At 33.8% G+C, this 14,641-nt stretch overlaps 1 protein-coding gene across 2 annotated transcripts in view; it reads right to left on the reverse strand.

Moving 5' to 3' along the window:
• Exoc4 (exocyst complex component 4) overlaps nt 1-14,641 on the reverse strand; it is a 741,153-nt gene that overhangs the window by 695,258 nt on the left and 31,254 nt on the right. For both annotated transcript variants that reach the window (XM_010611733.3, XM_033757669.1), the window contains exon 3: nt 9,852-10,046. In XM_010611733.3, the coding sequence (XP_010610035.1) occupies nt 9,852-10,046 (195 nt within the window). The remainder of the gene's footprint in view (nt 1-9,851; nt 10,047-14,641) is intronic.

Raw genomic sequence — 14,641 nt, forward strand, 5'->3', positions numbered from 1 at the left:
AACCAAAAAAAAAAAAAAAAAAAAAAAAGCCCTATCATGGTACATGTCAAGAATTCTAAAACCTACAAGAGAAAAGCACCACCAAAAAACACCAAAGGGAACTCCTATTGCATTAGGCTAACAGCAGATTTCTCAACAGAGATCATACAGCCCTTGAAGGAATGAAATGACATATTCCAAGTTCAGAAAAAAAAAACAAAACAACAGCCAGCCAAGAATATTATATACTACAAAAGTATCCTTCAAAAATGTAGAAGAAATAAAGATTTTTCAAGGCAAGTAAAATCTGAGGGAATTTACAACCACTAAATGGTGTTATAAAAAACTCTTAAGGTAGTCCTACATCCAGAGCAAAAGGAAAATAGGTGAAAACAGAAAATCTACAGGAAGAACAGATTCACCAAGGAGAAAATAATCAAATCTTATCAACAAAGTAAATCACAATGACGAACATGAGAGGAAGACTATATCAAAAAATAGTCAACACAGACACAAGAACTTTAACAAAATGCCAGGTGTCAATCTATACCTACCAATAATAATGTTGACTGCAAACAGACTAAATTCCCCAATTAAAAGATACAGATGGGCTGAATGAATACAAAATCAAACTCAACAATGTCTACAAGAAACTCTCCATTAAATACACAGACTGATAATAAAAGGATAAGAAAAGATATTCCAAGCAAATAACCAAAACAACCAAAAACAAACAGCAGTAGATATACTTGTATTAGAAAAAACAGATTTAAAGACAAAAACTATAAAAAGAAATAAACCAAACTCAAAATTAGTATAAACAAAGAAAATGAAGATCAGAGCAAAAAATAAGTGAAATCAAGACAACAAAAATCCAAAAGTGGGACTTGTCTGTTTTGGAGATACACAAAATTACCAAGCAGCTACAGTAGCCAAGTAAAAAAGTGAAATCTAAATAAACACAATTAGAAATGAAAAGGCAGACATTACCACGAATGCCACAGAAATGCAAAGGATCATAAACTACAAGAACAACTATATATCAATAAATTGGAAAACCTAGAAAAAAATGGATAAATTTCTGTACCAAAATTGAAGCCTGAAGACACAGAAAATTTGAACGTACCAATGACGAATAACAAAACTGAATCAGTAATAAGAGTCTCAACAAAGAAAAGCTGAGTACCAATGTTTTCACTGATGAATTCTACCAAACTTTTAAAGAACAACAAATTACTTCTTCTCAAAGTATTCTAAAACAAATTGAAAGGGAGAGAATTTTTCCTAACTCCTTCTATAAGGCCAGAATTATCCTGATACCTAAACCGGGCAAGGAAATAACAAGCATTTTAAAATGAAAACTATAGGCCAATATTTATCTTGAACACATATGCAAACCAATACTAGGAAGTCAAATCCAACAGCACATTTAATAAAAAAATCATTCATTATCCCTTCATGATAAAAACCCTGAATAAATTAGGAAGAGAAGGAACTTATCTTAACATAATAAAGGCTACTTATAAAAGAAGAACAAGAGGAAGAGCAGAGGGAAAAGAAAACATTGGCAACATTATTTTAAATACAGGATCTGGAACAAAATAAGGATGTCCACTCTTACTCACTCTTAATTTAATGCAATACTAGAAATGTAGCCAAAGCAATTAGGCAAGAGAAACAAAAGGCATACAGTAGGAAGGAAGAAGTCTAATTATACTTGTTTTCAGATGACTCGATTCTATGCAGAAAAACCTAAACATTCTACAAGATTATCAGAATTGATAAACAAATTCAGTTGCAAGATAAAAGCAAAAGTCAACACACAAAAATTAATAGTATTTGAAATTTGACCACTTTCTCTCACCCTATGCAGAAATCAAATGAAAATAGATCAAAGACCTAAATGTAAAACCTGATACTTCTGAGGAAGAAATCTCATTCACCATAGTTACAAACAGAAAAAGAAAGGCTCATAGATAAATGTAACTAAAAGACAGAAAAATCTCTATAATTAAAATTATAAAACTCTGATGAGATAAATTCCAAAATGTATAAAAGCTAGGGTCGGGTCGGGGATTTAGCTTAGTGGTTCTGCTGCCTGCTCACAAGCATAAGGATTGAGTTTGATCCCCAGGACCCCCCCAAAAAAATATATACATAAAAGCTGGAAAGACCTCCTATGTTCATGGTAAGGAAGAATTAATATTATTAAAATGTCTATTCCAGGGCTGGGGATTTAGCTCAGTGGTTCTGCTGCTTGCCTTGGTCCCAAGTTCGAACGCCAGTACCCAAGAACAAAAAAATGTCTATTCCACCCAAAGCAATGGGTGAATATAAATTCAATGGGATCCCCACAAAAATACTAATGACATTTTCCCACAAACCTAAAACAGAAAATCCTAACAGTACAAAACTCCAAATAGCCAAAGCAATCTTGAAGAAAAGAACAAAGCAGAAGGAATGAAACTACCTGACTTCAAATTATATTATAAAGTTACAGCAATCAAAGCAGTGTGACACTGGTATCAAAAGACATACAGGCCAATTAAACAGAACAGTGTGTCTAGAAATAACCGCATGTGTTTACCGCCAACTGATTCTTGACAAAAGTGTCAAAACATACATTGAAGGACAGCCTCTTAAATAAACAGTTCTGGAAAAACTGGATATTCATAGGCAGGAGATTGAAATTTGACCCCTATCACTCACCCTATTCAAAAATCAACTAAAAGTATACCAAAGACCTAAAGGTAAAACCTGAAACTGAAACTGTAAAACTACTAGAAAACACCAATATAGGCAACAATTGTTTGGATAACACCCCTAAAGCACAGTAAACAAAACCAAAAATAGACAAATGGGATTACATCAAACTAAGAGGCTCCTATACAATAAAAGAAAAAATCAACAGAGGGAAGAAGCAACCTACAGAGTGAGTACAGGGTGTTTGCATATAATACATCTGAAAAAGAATTAGTACCAAGAATGTACAATAAACTCAGTAACAAAAAGACAATAATCCAATTTTAAAACACACAATTAATTAATGAATACATAGTTCTCAGAAGAAATTCAGGAGCTGGAAATATAGCACACTGGTAGATCACTTGCCTAGCATTAGTAAGGCCCTAGGTTGAATCCTCAAATCACCAGCCAAGAAAAAAAAAAAGGAAGAAGGAAGGAAGGACAAAGAAAAACTTTAAATGACCAACAAATTATGAAAAAGTGCTCAATATCATTAGCAGTCACAGAATTACAAGTCAAAACCACGAGACATTATTTCACCCAAGTTAAAAGAGGTATTAACAAAAAGACAGCAATAATAACAAACGTTGGCACCTGTTTGGTGGTAATGTAAATTCATATAGCCAACATGGAAAATATACGGAGTTTCCTCAAAAAACTAAAAATAAGCCAGGCACAGTGGTGTTGTGCCTGTAAGTTCCAGAAATCACAAGGCTGAAGCAGAAGGATCATCTGAGCCCAGGAGTTTATTCCAACCTGAGCAACATAGTATAGCCATGATTATTAAAAAAACAAAATCCACCATATGACCCAGCAGTTATCACACTTCTTGGTATACATCAAAAGAAATGATATCAGCATATCCAAGAAACAACCACATGCTCGTGTTTATTGCTGCATTATTCACAACAGCTAAGATATGGAATCAACCTACTCCACATCAATGGATAAGCAGGTAAATAAAATGCGGTATATAAACAGAAGTATTTTCAGCCACATAAAAGAGATATTCTATTATTTGCAGCAAAATCAATGGAATTGGAAGACATGTTAAGTAAAATAAGAAAGACACATAAAGAAATATACCATATATTCTCTTATGTTGATGTCAAAAAGTTGATCTGAATATAGAATGATTACTGGAAGATGGAAGGTGAGAGGCAGAAGGTAACTAGACAAAGGTACCAAAATACTACTAGACTGTACAAGGTCCTGAGTTCAATCCCTAGTACAAAAAAAAACCTACTAGATAAAAGTAGTAAGATTTCTTTGTTCTATAGTACAACCAAGTTCAGAATAGCCTGTTCTATGTTTTATGAATAACTAGAAGAGTTCAAAAGTTCAAAACACAAAGTAATGACAAGACAGAAATGTTTACCACCTTCATTTGATCAGCACATATTATAAATATGCACTGAAATATCACAATGTAACTCATGAACAGGTACAATATGTCGCTAATTAAAAATTTTAAAAAGTGTTTAAGAAGATGGAAAGGCAACCTATCCTGATTTAATTATCACACATTGTATACATATATCACAACTCCATAATTATGTATATTAATAATATTTTTTAAAATAAAAGAGGTGAGCTAGTCTTGCATTCGGGTATGTCCATGTTGGTCCAAGAAGAAAGAATCAAAAATGCTTAGCTTAGTACTACTTCAACTCTTCTACTAATTAAATATGTCTGCCTACAGACCAGTTTTTAAGCTTATAACATGGAAACAATCACCATTGCATAGTACCAATTAAAATAACCAAATAATAATAAGTAATATTTCAAAAAACTAAGTATCCTGAAAATATTTTATGTACATACTTTAAAATCTCATTTAATTCTTGCAACAACCTTTGGTAGCATATATTATTCTTACCTCTAACTTTCAGCACAGATAATGATTAACAACAAGTCATCCAGTTAGTAATAGTCAAAACTGGAATTCAAGCATAGGTCTACTCAAACCAAATTAAGATCCGTGCTGACATTCACAATCCTCAACATTACCCAACAATTGCAAAGGATCTTTTTAATGACAATACCATAAAAACACTAATTTTTATTATGTTTCTAAAAAACTACTGAATTAAATAGTTGCTGCTTTATTTTCTGTATCCCAGATCTGATCATATTTTTACAATGTAAGTGAAATAATTCCATCATACTACTCTCTCAGGAAAGCACTTAGAGATCCTCTGGATAATTATCATAATTCCTACCTGACTATACAGCTATGGATTTTTTCTATAAAGACATATAAACAAAGGCAAAATGATTAAGAGAATCCAAATCTCTACAATCTCAGGAAGGCTTAGAAATGAAAAAATTATTTTAGTCACAAGTCTTATGACTGTCAGCTAAAGTGCTTCAAAACTACTCATACTGGCTTGGTTTCCAGTGATTGAATGCAATTATGAATTGACTTCTACGGACTGATAAATCAAAACTTGCTCAAGTGGTTTTCAAAGCTCTCTGCAATTTTAGCAAGATGCAGACTTCTACACACAAATTTTCCTTAGGAAAAAAAGTTTATAAAAATATTAACTATTGTGAAATACCTTCCTTGTTAGCTCATACCACTGGGAAGAAGCTGCTGTTCTTATATTAATAATTCTTCCTAGAATTAATCAGTCATTGTACATTAAAACCAGCAGCTGGAGTGTTTTGAGTGATAATGAAACCTGTAACAAGGCATCTTCAGCCGTCTTTTCAAGACAATAAGGGAATTAAAATTTCAATTTAAATGCAGAGGTTTGAAACACGCTTCACTGGCAAAATTACTTCAATTAATGTGAGTAGAATACAAAGGACAGACTGCAGAAGTGTGATGCAGTAACCAGAAATTATGTCATTAATGTGCTTGCTTCAACCCAGCACAATAACTGCAAAGGTCTAATTTAAACCATACATATCACAATACTACAGGCTACAGTATTAATCATGTCTCTGATTTCAATGTGACGGATACAGGCTTCTTGTTGGATCACTTTTAGCTTTTCAAAAGCAAACAGCAGCTGTTTACCTTGAAGAAGGAAACAAAAGGCCAGGTTTATTTGCGGACATTCCCTGTCATGACAATTTAATTATTTTATGCAATACTTGGATTATCATCTCAAAAGAAGAAATAAATATCCCACCTACAAGTCCAGCCTAAAGCTACTAGACCAGTCTGATGGTGAAACAGGAATAGCAAAAGCTGGCAAGAACCATGGGTCACCACTGATTTATTTACTCTGGATTTATTAATCTGTACTGAGTAGGGATCAAAGTACTACATATCTGCATCTACACCTGCCTTAACATGAAAATGCAGTATCTTCTGACAAATAAAGCCAAGAAAATTAGGGCATTTTGAAAGGTTAGACTATTTTGTCTTTGCTTTCCTCTGATGTCATTTAGCAAAGATTTCCATTTGCACCTCTGAGATTCCTAAAGTGGATTCTACTAATAATATGTAATCACAGGGAAAAGAAATGTGCTTATTTTTATATGAAGTCCAGTGAAAGAACAATTATAGGACTTACTCTTCACTCATAAACAAAAGTCCAAGTTGAAGAATATTTACAACCTCTTACAACACAAAATAAGTCCCACCTCCATGAAATTTTTGTTAATTGGCATATACCAACCATTGCCAATTCCTCAGATCATGTAAAACAACTAGCTCATCTGTAAAACAGCAATAATCTCAGAAAACTTTAGAGTTGTGAAAATTAACAGGGTTAACAAATAGCACACATTTAAAATGGTATAAGAGGTGCTCACATGTTAACTATGCTATAATTGTTGTTCATTTAAATACTACAAAAGAGGAAGTTTAGAAACAAGAGAAGCTTGTCCCCCTACAAAAAAAAAAAAACACTAACAAGAGGAGAAAAAAAAGGGACCTGACTCCTAGGAAAAAAACAAGGTTTTTTTATATGTACCAGTATTAGAGTCTTCCATGTAGTCACTGCTTTTGGGTAGTGATTTGTGAACTCTGACTATATTAAAAAGTAGATGAGGCACAACCCCATCCTCAAGGACTTACCACACAAATACAAGCAATTATGTCACAATGAAATACATGCAGCTTACAAAAAGATAAAGCAAAAACAAACAAACAACAACAAAAAAAGTGTCTCAAGTATCTCAAACATCCAGAGAGTTGATGAAATTTGAGTCAAGTCTTAAAGAATACTTCAGTATTTTCCAAGCAGACAAAATTGGGAAATCAGTTCAGGGAACTACATGGTAAATTTAAAAAGACACATCTATCACATACTTATATACCAGCAACAAATAACTACAAACTATAATTAATAAAGAGCTACTATCTTTCAACAGTCTCAAAATATATATGGTGCCCAGATTAAATGTAACAAATATATGTAACACTTCTAAGGAAAGTACTACTAAGCATTCTTAGAAGATATAAATGAAGGCTTGAATAAATGAGGCATTTCCCACTCACTGATAGAAGACTAAATGTTGCTAACATAGAAATGTTCTTAAATTCAATAAAAATCCTATTATATTTTTTGTGGAACTTTATAGAAGAATACAGGATCAAAAACAGCAAAGATAATTTTGAATAGCAAAATGAGGAAATGTATTTACCTACTACCAAGTTACATTACAAAACTATAACAAAACAACCTAGTTCACAGTACAAACAGGACCAATTGAACAAAAGAAAGAACACTGAAACAGACTTCTGCATGGGTGAAAACTTGGTGTGTGATAACTGGCATTATAAATCAATAGAAAAAGTATTTCAATAAACAGTCTGAGCCAACTGGCTATAAAGGAGAAAAATAAAATTAGATTACTAGTCCATATCACATACAAAAATGGACTTTTGATGGATTAAATAAGAAAATATAGGAGATTCTCTGTAAAACACTGGGGCAAAACAAATGTTGTTAAAATAAAATCATGTGATACAAACAATTAAATTTGAGCAATTTTACTGAACTAAAATTTTTAAGATTTTACAATAAAGGACACCATAAACAAAGTGAAGAGATTCACTACCAAGTTGGATATTTAAAACCCAGTTAACAGGAAAAGGATTAGCATGCACAATATATAAACAACTACAAATAAAAAACAAAAGCAACAAAACTTCTTGGAAATATGTCTTATTCATACACTCCATTCTGGAGGCAACTATTCCTTCTCACCACCACATTTCTCACTCACAACCACATGATTTTAAATAGAAAAGATGACAATGGTACTGAAATTGGTTCTATTTAGATCTCAGATATTTTTATTAGAAAAAAAAGATAATTTTCTTTTGCAAATCAATATTCTGTTAAAAAAGGATTTTTCTTTTTCCTATTTTTCCTTCAAAGCTGCAAACATATAAGCTATAGCCTCAACACCCAAATTCTTCCCCACTTAATTTCCCATGTAATAAAGTCCTTCTTAAAGAAAAATAAACCAAATTTTAAAAGGGAGACAGTATTTACAAGTGATTATCCTAAATAAATAAATTAGCCCTTAAGTAATAAAACCATAAACCAAAAATCTAAACTTCTAAAATGAACATAATACAGAAATAAAATCTAATAATCCAATTTAATATGTGGCATTTACTTGAAAGTAGACCAACTACCAAAAACTATAATTCAAATAGATGTATATATTCAACACAAATATATACATATATATGTTTATCTATTCTAATTTCTGAATCTTGATAATTTAGCCCTAAAGCTCAAAAGTAATATTTTTCTGTGGAACAACATATAATCATTATTAAGCAAGATGTCACCTTGAATAAGATGCTGAAAGCAACCAATCTTTCTGCCATTCCCATGAGCAGGCCATTATTAACCTTCCACTCTGAAAACTGACTGTTTAGTCCATTCATAACCAGGCTTCAATACATGATAGAATATTATGACAGTTCCCACACTTTGGTTATCTATTTTCCTTAAAACATCTCATGAAAGACTTTTAACAAAATTCTTCTTGGAAGTTGGAATGAATTAGAGATATTTGGCACATTTAATCTGTGTTCCCAATTTTCCTTAGTGTTTTTCCCAGTGTTACAGCCAATTTAATTTGGAAAAACAAAGATAAAGGGCTTTCACCTCTTGTGGAAAAGAAAACAAGTCAAATACAGTCATCCTGCTGCTGAGAGCTTCTGTGGTCCTCTGCCAACTCTGAATGAGATAAAAGTGGGTCTGTATGTGTGGAGAACAGGCAAGAAGATAGGGTAGCCCTCTTGAAGAACCACAGGCTTTAGGTAAGTGAGGAATATTTGGGAGCAAAATGTGCATTTTTATTTTTATTAATTTGCTTCACACTCACCACCAACTGCAACTTTCTATGAACTAAGATAGAGGCTAAAAGTTAGGTTGTAGAGTAGTCTTGCTTAACAAGATTGCTTCTAACTTAAAGCTTATTTTCTTTGTTATTAATTGAAAGGAAAAAAAAAGCTCTAAGGCTAAAATTTTTTCAAAAACTTTGTTGACTACCAAGTGTATAAATCTTCAAAAATTCTGTGTCATGCAGGGGATTTAGTTCAGCAGCACCAAGCCTGCCTTGCAAGCACAAGATCCTGAGTCCGATCCCTAGCACAAAAAAAAAAAAAAAAAAAAACCTGTGTCATGTAGATTTCATTCTTTAAAATGGGATGCATGCTAGGATTAATGACATATGCCTGTGATCCCAGTTATTTGGGAGACTGAGACAAAAGGATCAAAAGTTTCAGGAGAGTCAGGAAAATTTAGTAAGATCCTGTCTCAAAATAAAATTTTAGAAAAAAAAAAGGTTGAGGAGTTCAATTCCTACAAAGCAAAACAAGGCAAAAACCAAAACATAATAAAAATGAGATTATCTTCTTCTAAAGCTTAAAAACAGCTCCTATTATGATTCCAACATGATTTAAGTATTGCTTTCTTTCCATTATACAGTATGCCTTGTCATTGTTCCAAAAGCAGACAATATGTAAGAAATAATCATCTGCACTTCAAACATGAAAGGAGAAAGAGAACTTCACCTGCAAGGCCTTGTGAATTTCAAAAGGAAAGTTTTGTAATGTACTACATGTATCACAGGATTGAGAGAACAAAAAGTATTTTTTTTTAAATCTAAGCAGAAACAAACCTCAGCATAGACTGTTCTCTTACCAGCATGTCAGTGGCACTGAGATAGTGCTTGCTAGCCATGCACTGTTCCAGCTTTTGAGGCACTTGCTTGATGTTCTCAATTTCATCTAGCAGGTTCAGGACATGCTTATGTTCAATTCCCTCAATCCACAGTTTCCGCAGCTCATCCCGTTTGCAGTGCAATAACATCTTGCATGAAAGCAGATTTTCTTTTACCTGGAATACACAGATTCAATCTTGGGTCAGACCAAGTTTTGCTAGCCTAAATCCATAATATAGTTAGTATTCTTTAATGCTACTACTGTATGTAACAGTTCCTAATTCCCAGTCCCACTTATTCCTCTTGGTTGGTCTGCTTGCAAAAATTCTAATCCTGGTTCTGAAACTGACTCACCTGGATGCTTCTCTGCCTCTGTGTCTGTATTTTCTCTCCCATGAAATTAGAAAATTACTTTCAACATACCTTTGAGTGAATCTAGAAATAATTATTAAGGCTATAAAGTATTCTGAAAATATGAAGCACTATATAAATGTTAATATGTCTAAAAGGGGAATGATCGATTTGAGAATGTAATGCCGTTTTCCAACCCTCCTTGTAGATGATATACTCAGTTGACGGGTCACATGGTCCATGTTTCTAGCTCTGGAACTCCAGGTAAAATTTGCAATCAGGGATCTGAGTGTTCTTCTCAACTGAGCACTGTTTCCCAGTTTCCAGAAACAGTAGGTACACCTAGACATAATCTCAACAGGACATAACAAAATTTTTTGCCTTACGTTCTAGACATTAGACATTAAATAAGATTATCTACAGCATTCTGTAGATCTGCACAGTATATAACTAACAACATGATAAAAATAAAAGGGAGGGGAAGAAGGAGGAATAGGCACAATGCAAATGTTAAACATAAGTTTTTATTTTCTACCTTAATTAAAATTTGCAATTTTTATACTAAGAAATGATAGAGTGAGTCGTGGCCATTCATAATTAATGGATTTCTTTGCATATACTTTTGACAGTTCTAATACACATTTTTATTTAGAGTTCACCACTGTTTCTAATTTTGTGCCTGTTTTTGAGGTAAAAATCGTGAAGGAACGCATTTCAAGTATATCGTTTGATGAGTTCTGGAAACTGTGCACACTGGTATTATCCAGGCCTTCATCAAACAGTATATTTGCATCACCCTAAAAAGACTACATATTTGTCAACTGAAAAATCTGTATTCTCCTATAGATTTGGCGTGGTGGCATACATATTCCTTGAAACTATACTTATAAACTAAATTTCAACATTTTTTTCTAACAAGCATGGAAAATACAAAGATGGAATGCTAAAATAAAAAGCTTTCTTAAGAAATCACCTAATCCATTTCTACAACTTCAGGATAAGCCATACATGATACTTCTACGAAACTCTCCCATGTTTAAAATATAAATAAAAGTCTTGAATAAGAGGACTTTGTGATGTCCTTTGATTAATAAGCATAGTGGAATAATAGTTAATGGAGGGGGTTCACAGACCCCATGGAAAAATATCTGATGAAGTTGATCCTAGTTACCGCTTTTCCTTTCGCAATCCTAACAAAGTAATAACAAAGAGAGAAAGTTTTAGGCACAAAATATCAAGAAAAGAAAACAGAGAAGAAGGAACAGCAAATAAGACATGGCAACAAAATTTTGAAACCTATTAAGATGAGTGGTGGGTAACTATGTTAACAGACTAGAGAAATCTGAATGCCTTGGCCTGGAGCAGGGCTTACTATCACTGGAAAGATTGTACCAAATATATGTAAGGCAGGGGCACACAGCTAAAACTTTCTGTAGAAGTATGTTGAAGCACAGATCCCTATCAAGATACATAGACACATAATTTCTTCTCCTCAGCAATGGTTAAATCTGGAGAGAGCTCATTTATAAAGAATCTGGAAAAGAAATACCAGGAGCAAGTAAGGAAAAGGTGTGAGGCAGTAGAGAAAAAAAGGAAGATGAAGTGAAAGGGGAGCTTATTAAGGGGTATAATTCTCAGCTCTTCTGGACCTTATCCTCCTTTAATGATCAGATTCAAGTAACAGTGGCAGCTGGACTCATACCCCAAACACAGGAGAGTTCTGGCTTTCTCCTTAGGAAAATGACGTGATTCAATTGAAATGATTCAAAATACATACTGACTTTCGAGTTTTCACTGAAAAAACTGCTGAGTTGTAGAAGAGTCCTATGACATGCTGTAAATTCTCAATTAGTTATTTCCCTCTTGCATACAAATTGTTAGCCAAGGATCACCAAACACTCAAGGAAAGACATGAATCAAAACATACAAAAAGAAAAAAGTGGGGTAGTGATAGGGGAACAGAAACCATTCAGGAAATAAGTGTGTGTGCGTGTGTGTGCGTGTGTGTGTGTGTGTGTGTGTGTGTGTGTGTGTGTGTGTGTTCCTAGGGATCAAACCCAGGGGTATTCCATCACTGAGCTATATCCCCATCTGTTTTTATTTTTTATTTTGAGTCACTGTCTCCCTAAATTACCCAGGCTAGACTCAAACCTGAAAACCTCCTACCTAAACCTCCCCCACTGCTAAGATTATATGTGTGCACTACTGAGTGCAGCTTAGAAATAGAATTTTTTTAAACTACAATTCATATTCAGAGGAAAAAATAAGAGAAGTTATTACATCAATGGAACAAAACCAGGTTAACTACAAAAATGTTCAGAAAATTAAAAACAACTCTTAGAAAAAAATTTTACATGATAAAAACTTTTTTTTTCCTCATTGATAGAAACTTTCTAAAATCCAATAGAAAGATTAGAAGACATCCAGGATGAATTCTCCAAGAAGGAGGAAAACACATGCACACAACAAAAGATAAAAGATAAAAGAAAATGAGGGGACTGAACTAACAGTGTATTACTTGCCAAATACAAGTTCTTGGGGAAGAAAACTAAGAAAAACAGAGTGGAAAAAAATACTAACAAATTTTTAAAGATAGAAACATAATTTTCCAGAACAAAATGAGTTCTCAGATTGGGGACAATGAGGTGAGAAAAAGTCTATCTTGACAACTTCAGAACACTATATATATAGTATAATTTGCTCAGATCACTTTTGGTCATTATATGGAAGTAAAAGTGAAAGTAAGGTAGAATTTGTAGAGGAAAAAAGCATAGGCATCCGGCAGTGTGGAAAATGAACTTTACCAAAATAATTCCCTAAACTTGGGTAACAAAACTGTAGACACAAGAAACTATAAGAACTTCTATTATTAAATTGTTCTGAGGCTTTAGGTTTTTGACTAGAAAAGTCACACATATATAGAAATGCTATTTTAAAATTTAGGCATGGGGTCAGTCAGCAACAAAAAAGAAGAAACATGAAGAATCTCAAAAATACTCTGATGAGCAAAAGAAACCAGATATAAAAGAGAACATAAGGTGTGAAGTTCTAGAACAGGCAGAACTAATCCACAGTGATAGGATTGAAATCAGAAGTTGCTTAGAGCAGGATGTGGGAGAGAAGTAACTGTAAAAAGGCAGGAAGGAATTCCCTGGGGTTATGATAACACATTCAATGACATATACATTTGCCCAAGCCACTGAACTGTACTCTCAAAATAAATGCATATTACTGTATGCAAATTACACTCCAGTAAAGATAGGAAGTATAGCTATTATGGAAAATACTGCAGAGGTTCCTCAAAAAATTAAAACAGAACTAACATGTGACCCCAGAAGGTCCCCAACATACATATATATATGATGCTTCTACCTCACAATGGTGGAAAAGTGATACACATCCTGCAGAAGCCCTACTTCAAATTTTGATCTTCATCATTTCCCAGCTAGTAAAGTACTGTATGATCCTCTGGTAATGCTGAGAAGTGGCAGCAAGACAGCCAGTTTCCCACAATGCACTGTGTTGCTATGCTAGGATGTTCAGTGGTATATTAGTCACTTTCCCATCTAGGGGACAAAATACCCAACACCAATCTATGGTTAGGTGGCTCCAAAACAGGAACAAGATGGCACAAGGGCACTACAGAGGAAAAGGTACTCAGTCCACTGAGAGAAGGGAGGAACTGGGGACAAGAGCAGATCCTTCCATGTTACCCCCATAGTGACTCATCTCCAACCAGACCCCAACTCCCAATAATACATTTAACTACCCGATAATGTAAACACCTTTCAAACACTTGAGACTTTGGGGGATATTTTATATTTAAAGCACAACAAGGAGGTTTTCTGTATTAAATGCATTTTTTGATTTGAGGTATTTTCAATTTACAATGGGTTTTTCAGGGTGTAATCCTACCAAAAGTCAAGGAACACCTATAAATCCAAAGGAAATGAAAACAGAAGGTTGAAGAGATATCTGCACTCTCATGTTCACTGAAGTATCATTCACAATACCAAGATGGAGAATCAACCCAAGTGTCCATCAATGGATGAAGAGGTAACGAAAATGTGATGTGCACACACAATAGAAAACTAGCCACAAAAAGATATCTTGTCATTTGCAACAACATGGATGAACCTGGAGGAGATTATACTGAGTGAAATAAGTCAGGTATAGGAAGACAAATACTAGATGATCTTACTTATATGTAAAATCTTAAAAATTCAAAGTCATAGTCTAGAATAAAAGTGATGGTTACAGACACGCATAGTGATGCACACCTGTAATCCCAGCAGGAGGTGGAGGCAGAAGGACTGTTGTGAGTTCAAGGGTAACCTGGGATACATAGTGAGTCTAAGGCCAGCCTGCACTACAAAGCAAGAACCTATCTTAAAAAAGGAAAAAAAAAAAAAAAAAAAAA

Source organism: Fukomys damarensis, unplaced genomic scaffold (assembly GCF_012274545.1).
Source record: "Fukomys damarensis isolate Sample0158 unplaced genomic scaffold, DMR_v1.0_HiC HiC_scaffold_4, whole genome shotgun sequence".
Classification (NCBI taxonomy): Eukaryota; Metazoa; Chordata; class Mammalia; order Rodentia; family Bathyergidae; genus Fukomys; species Fukomys damarensis.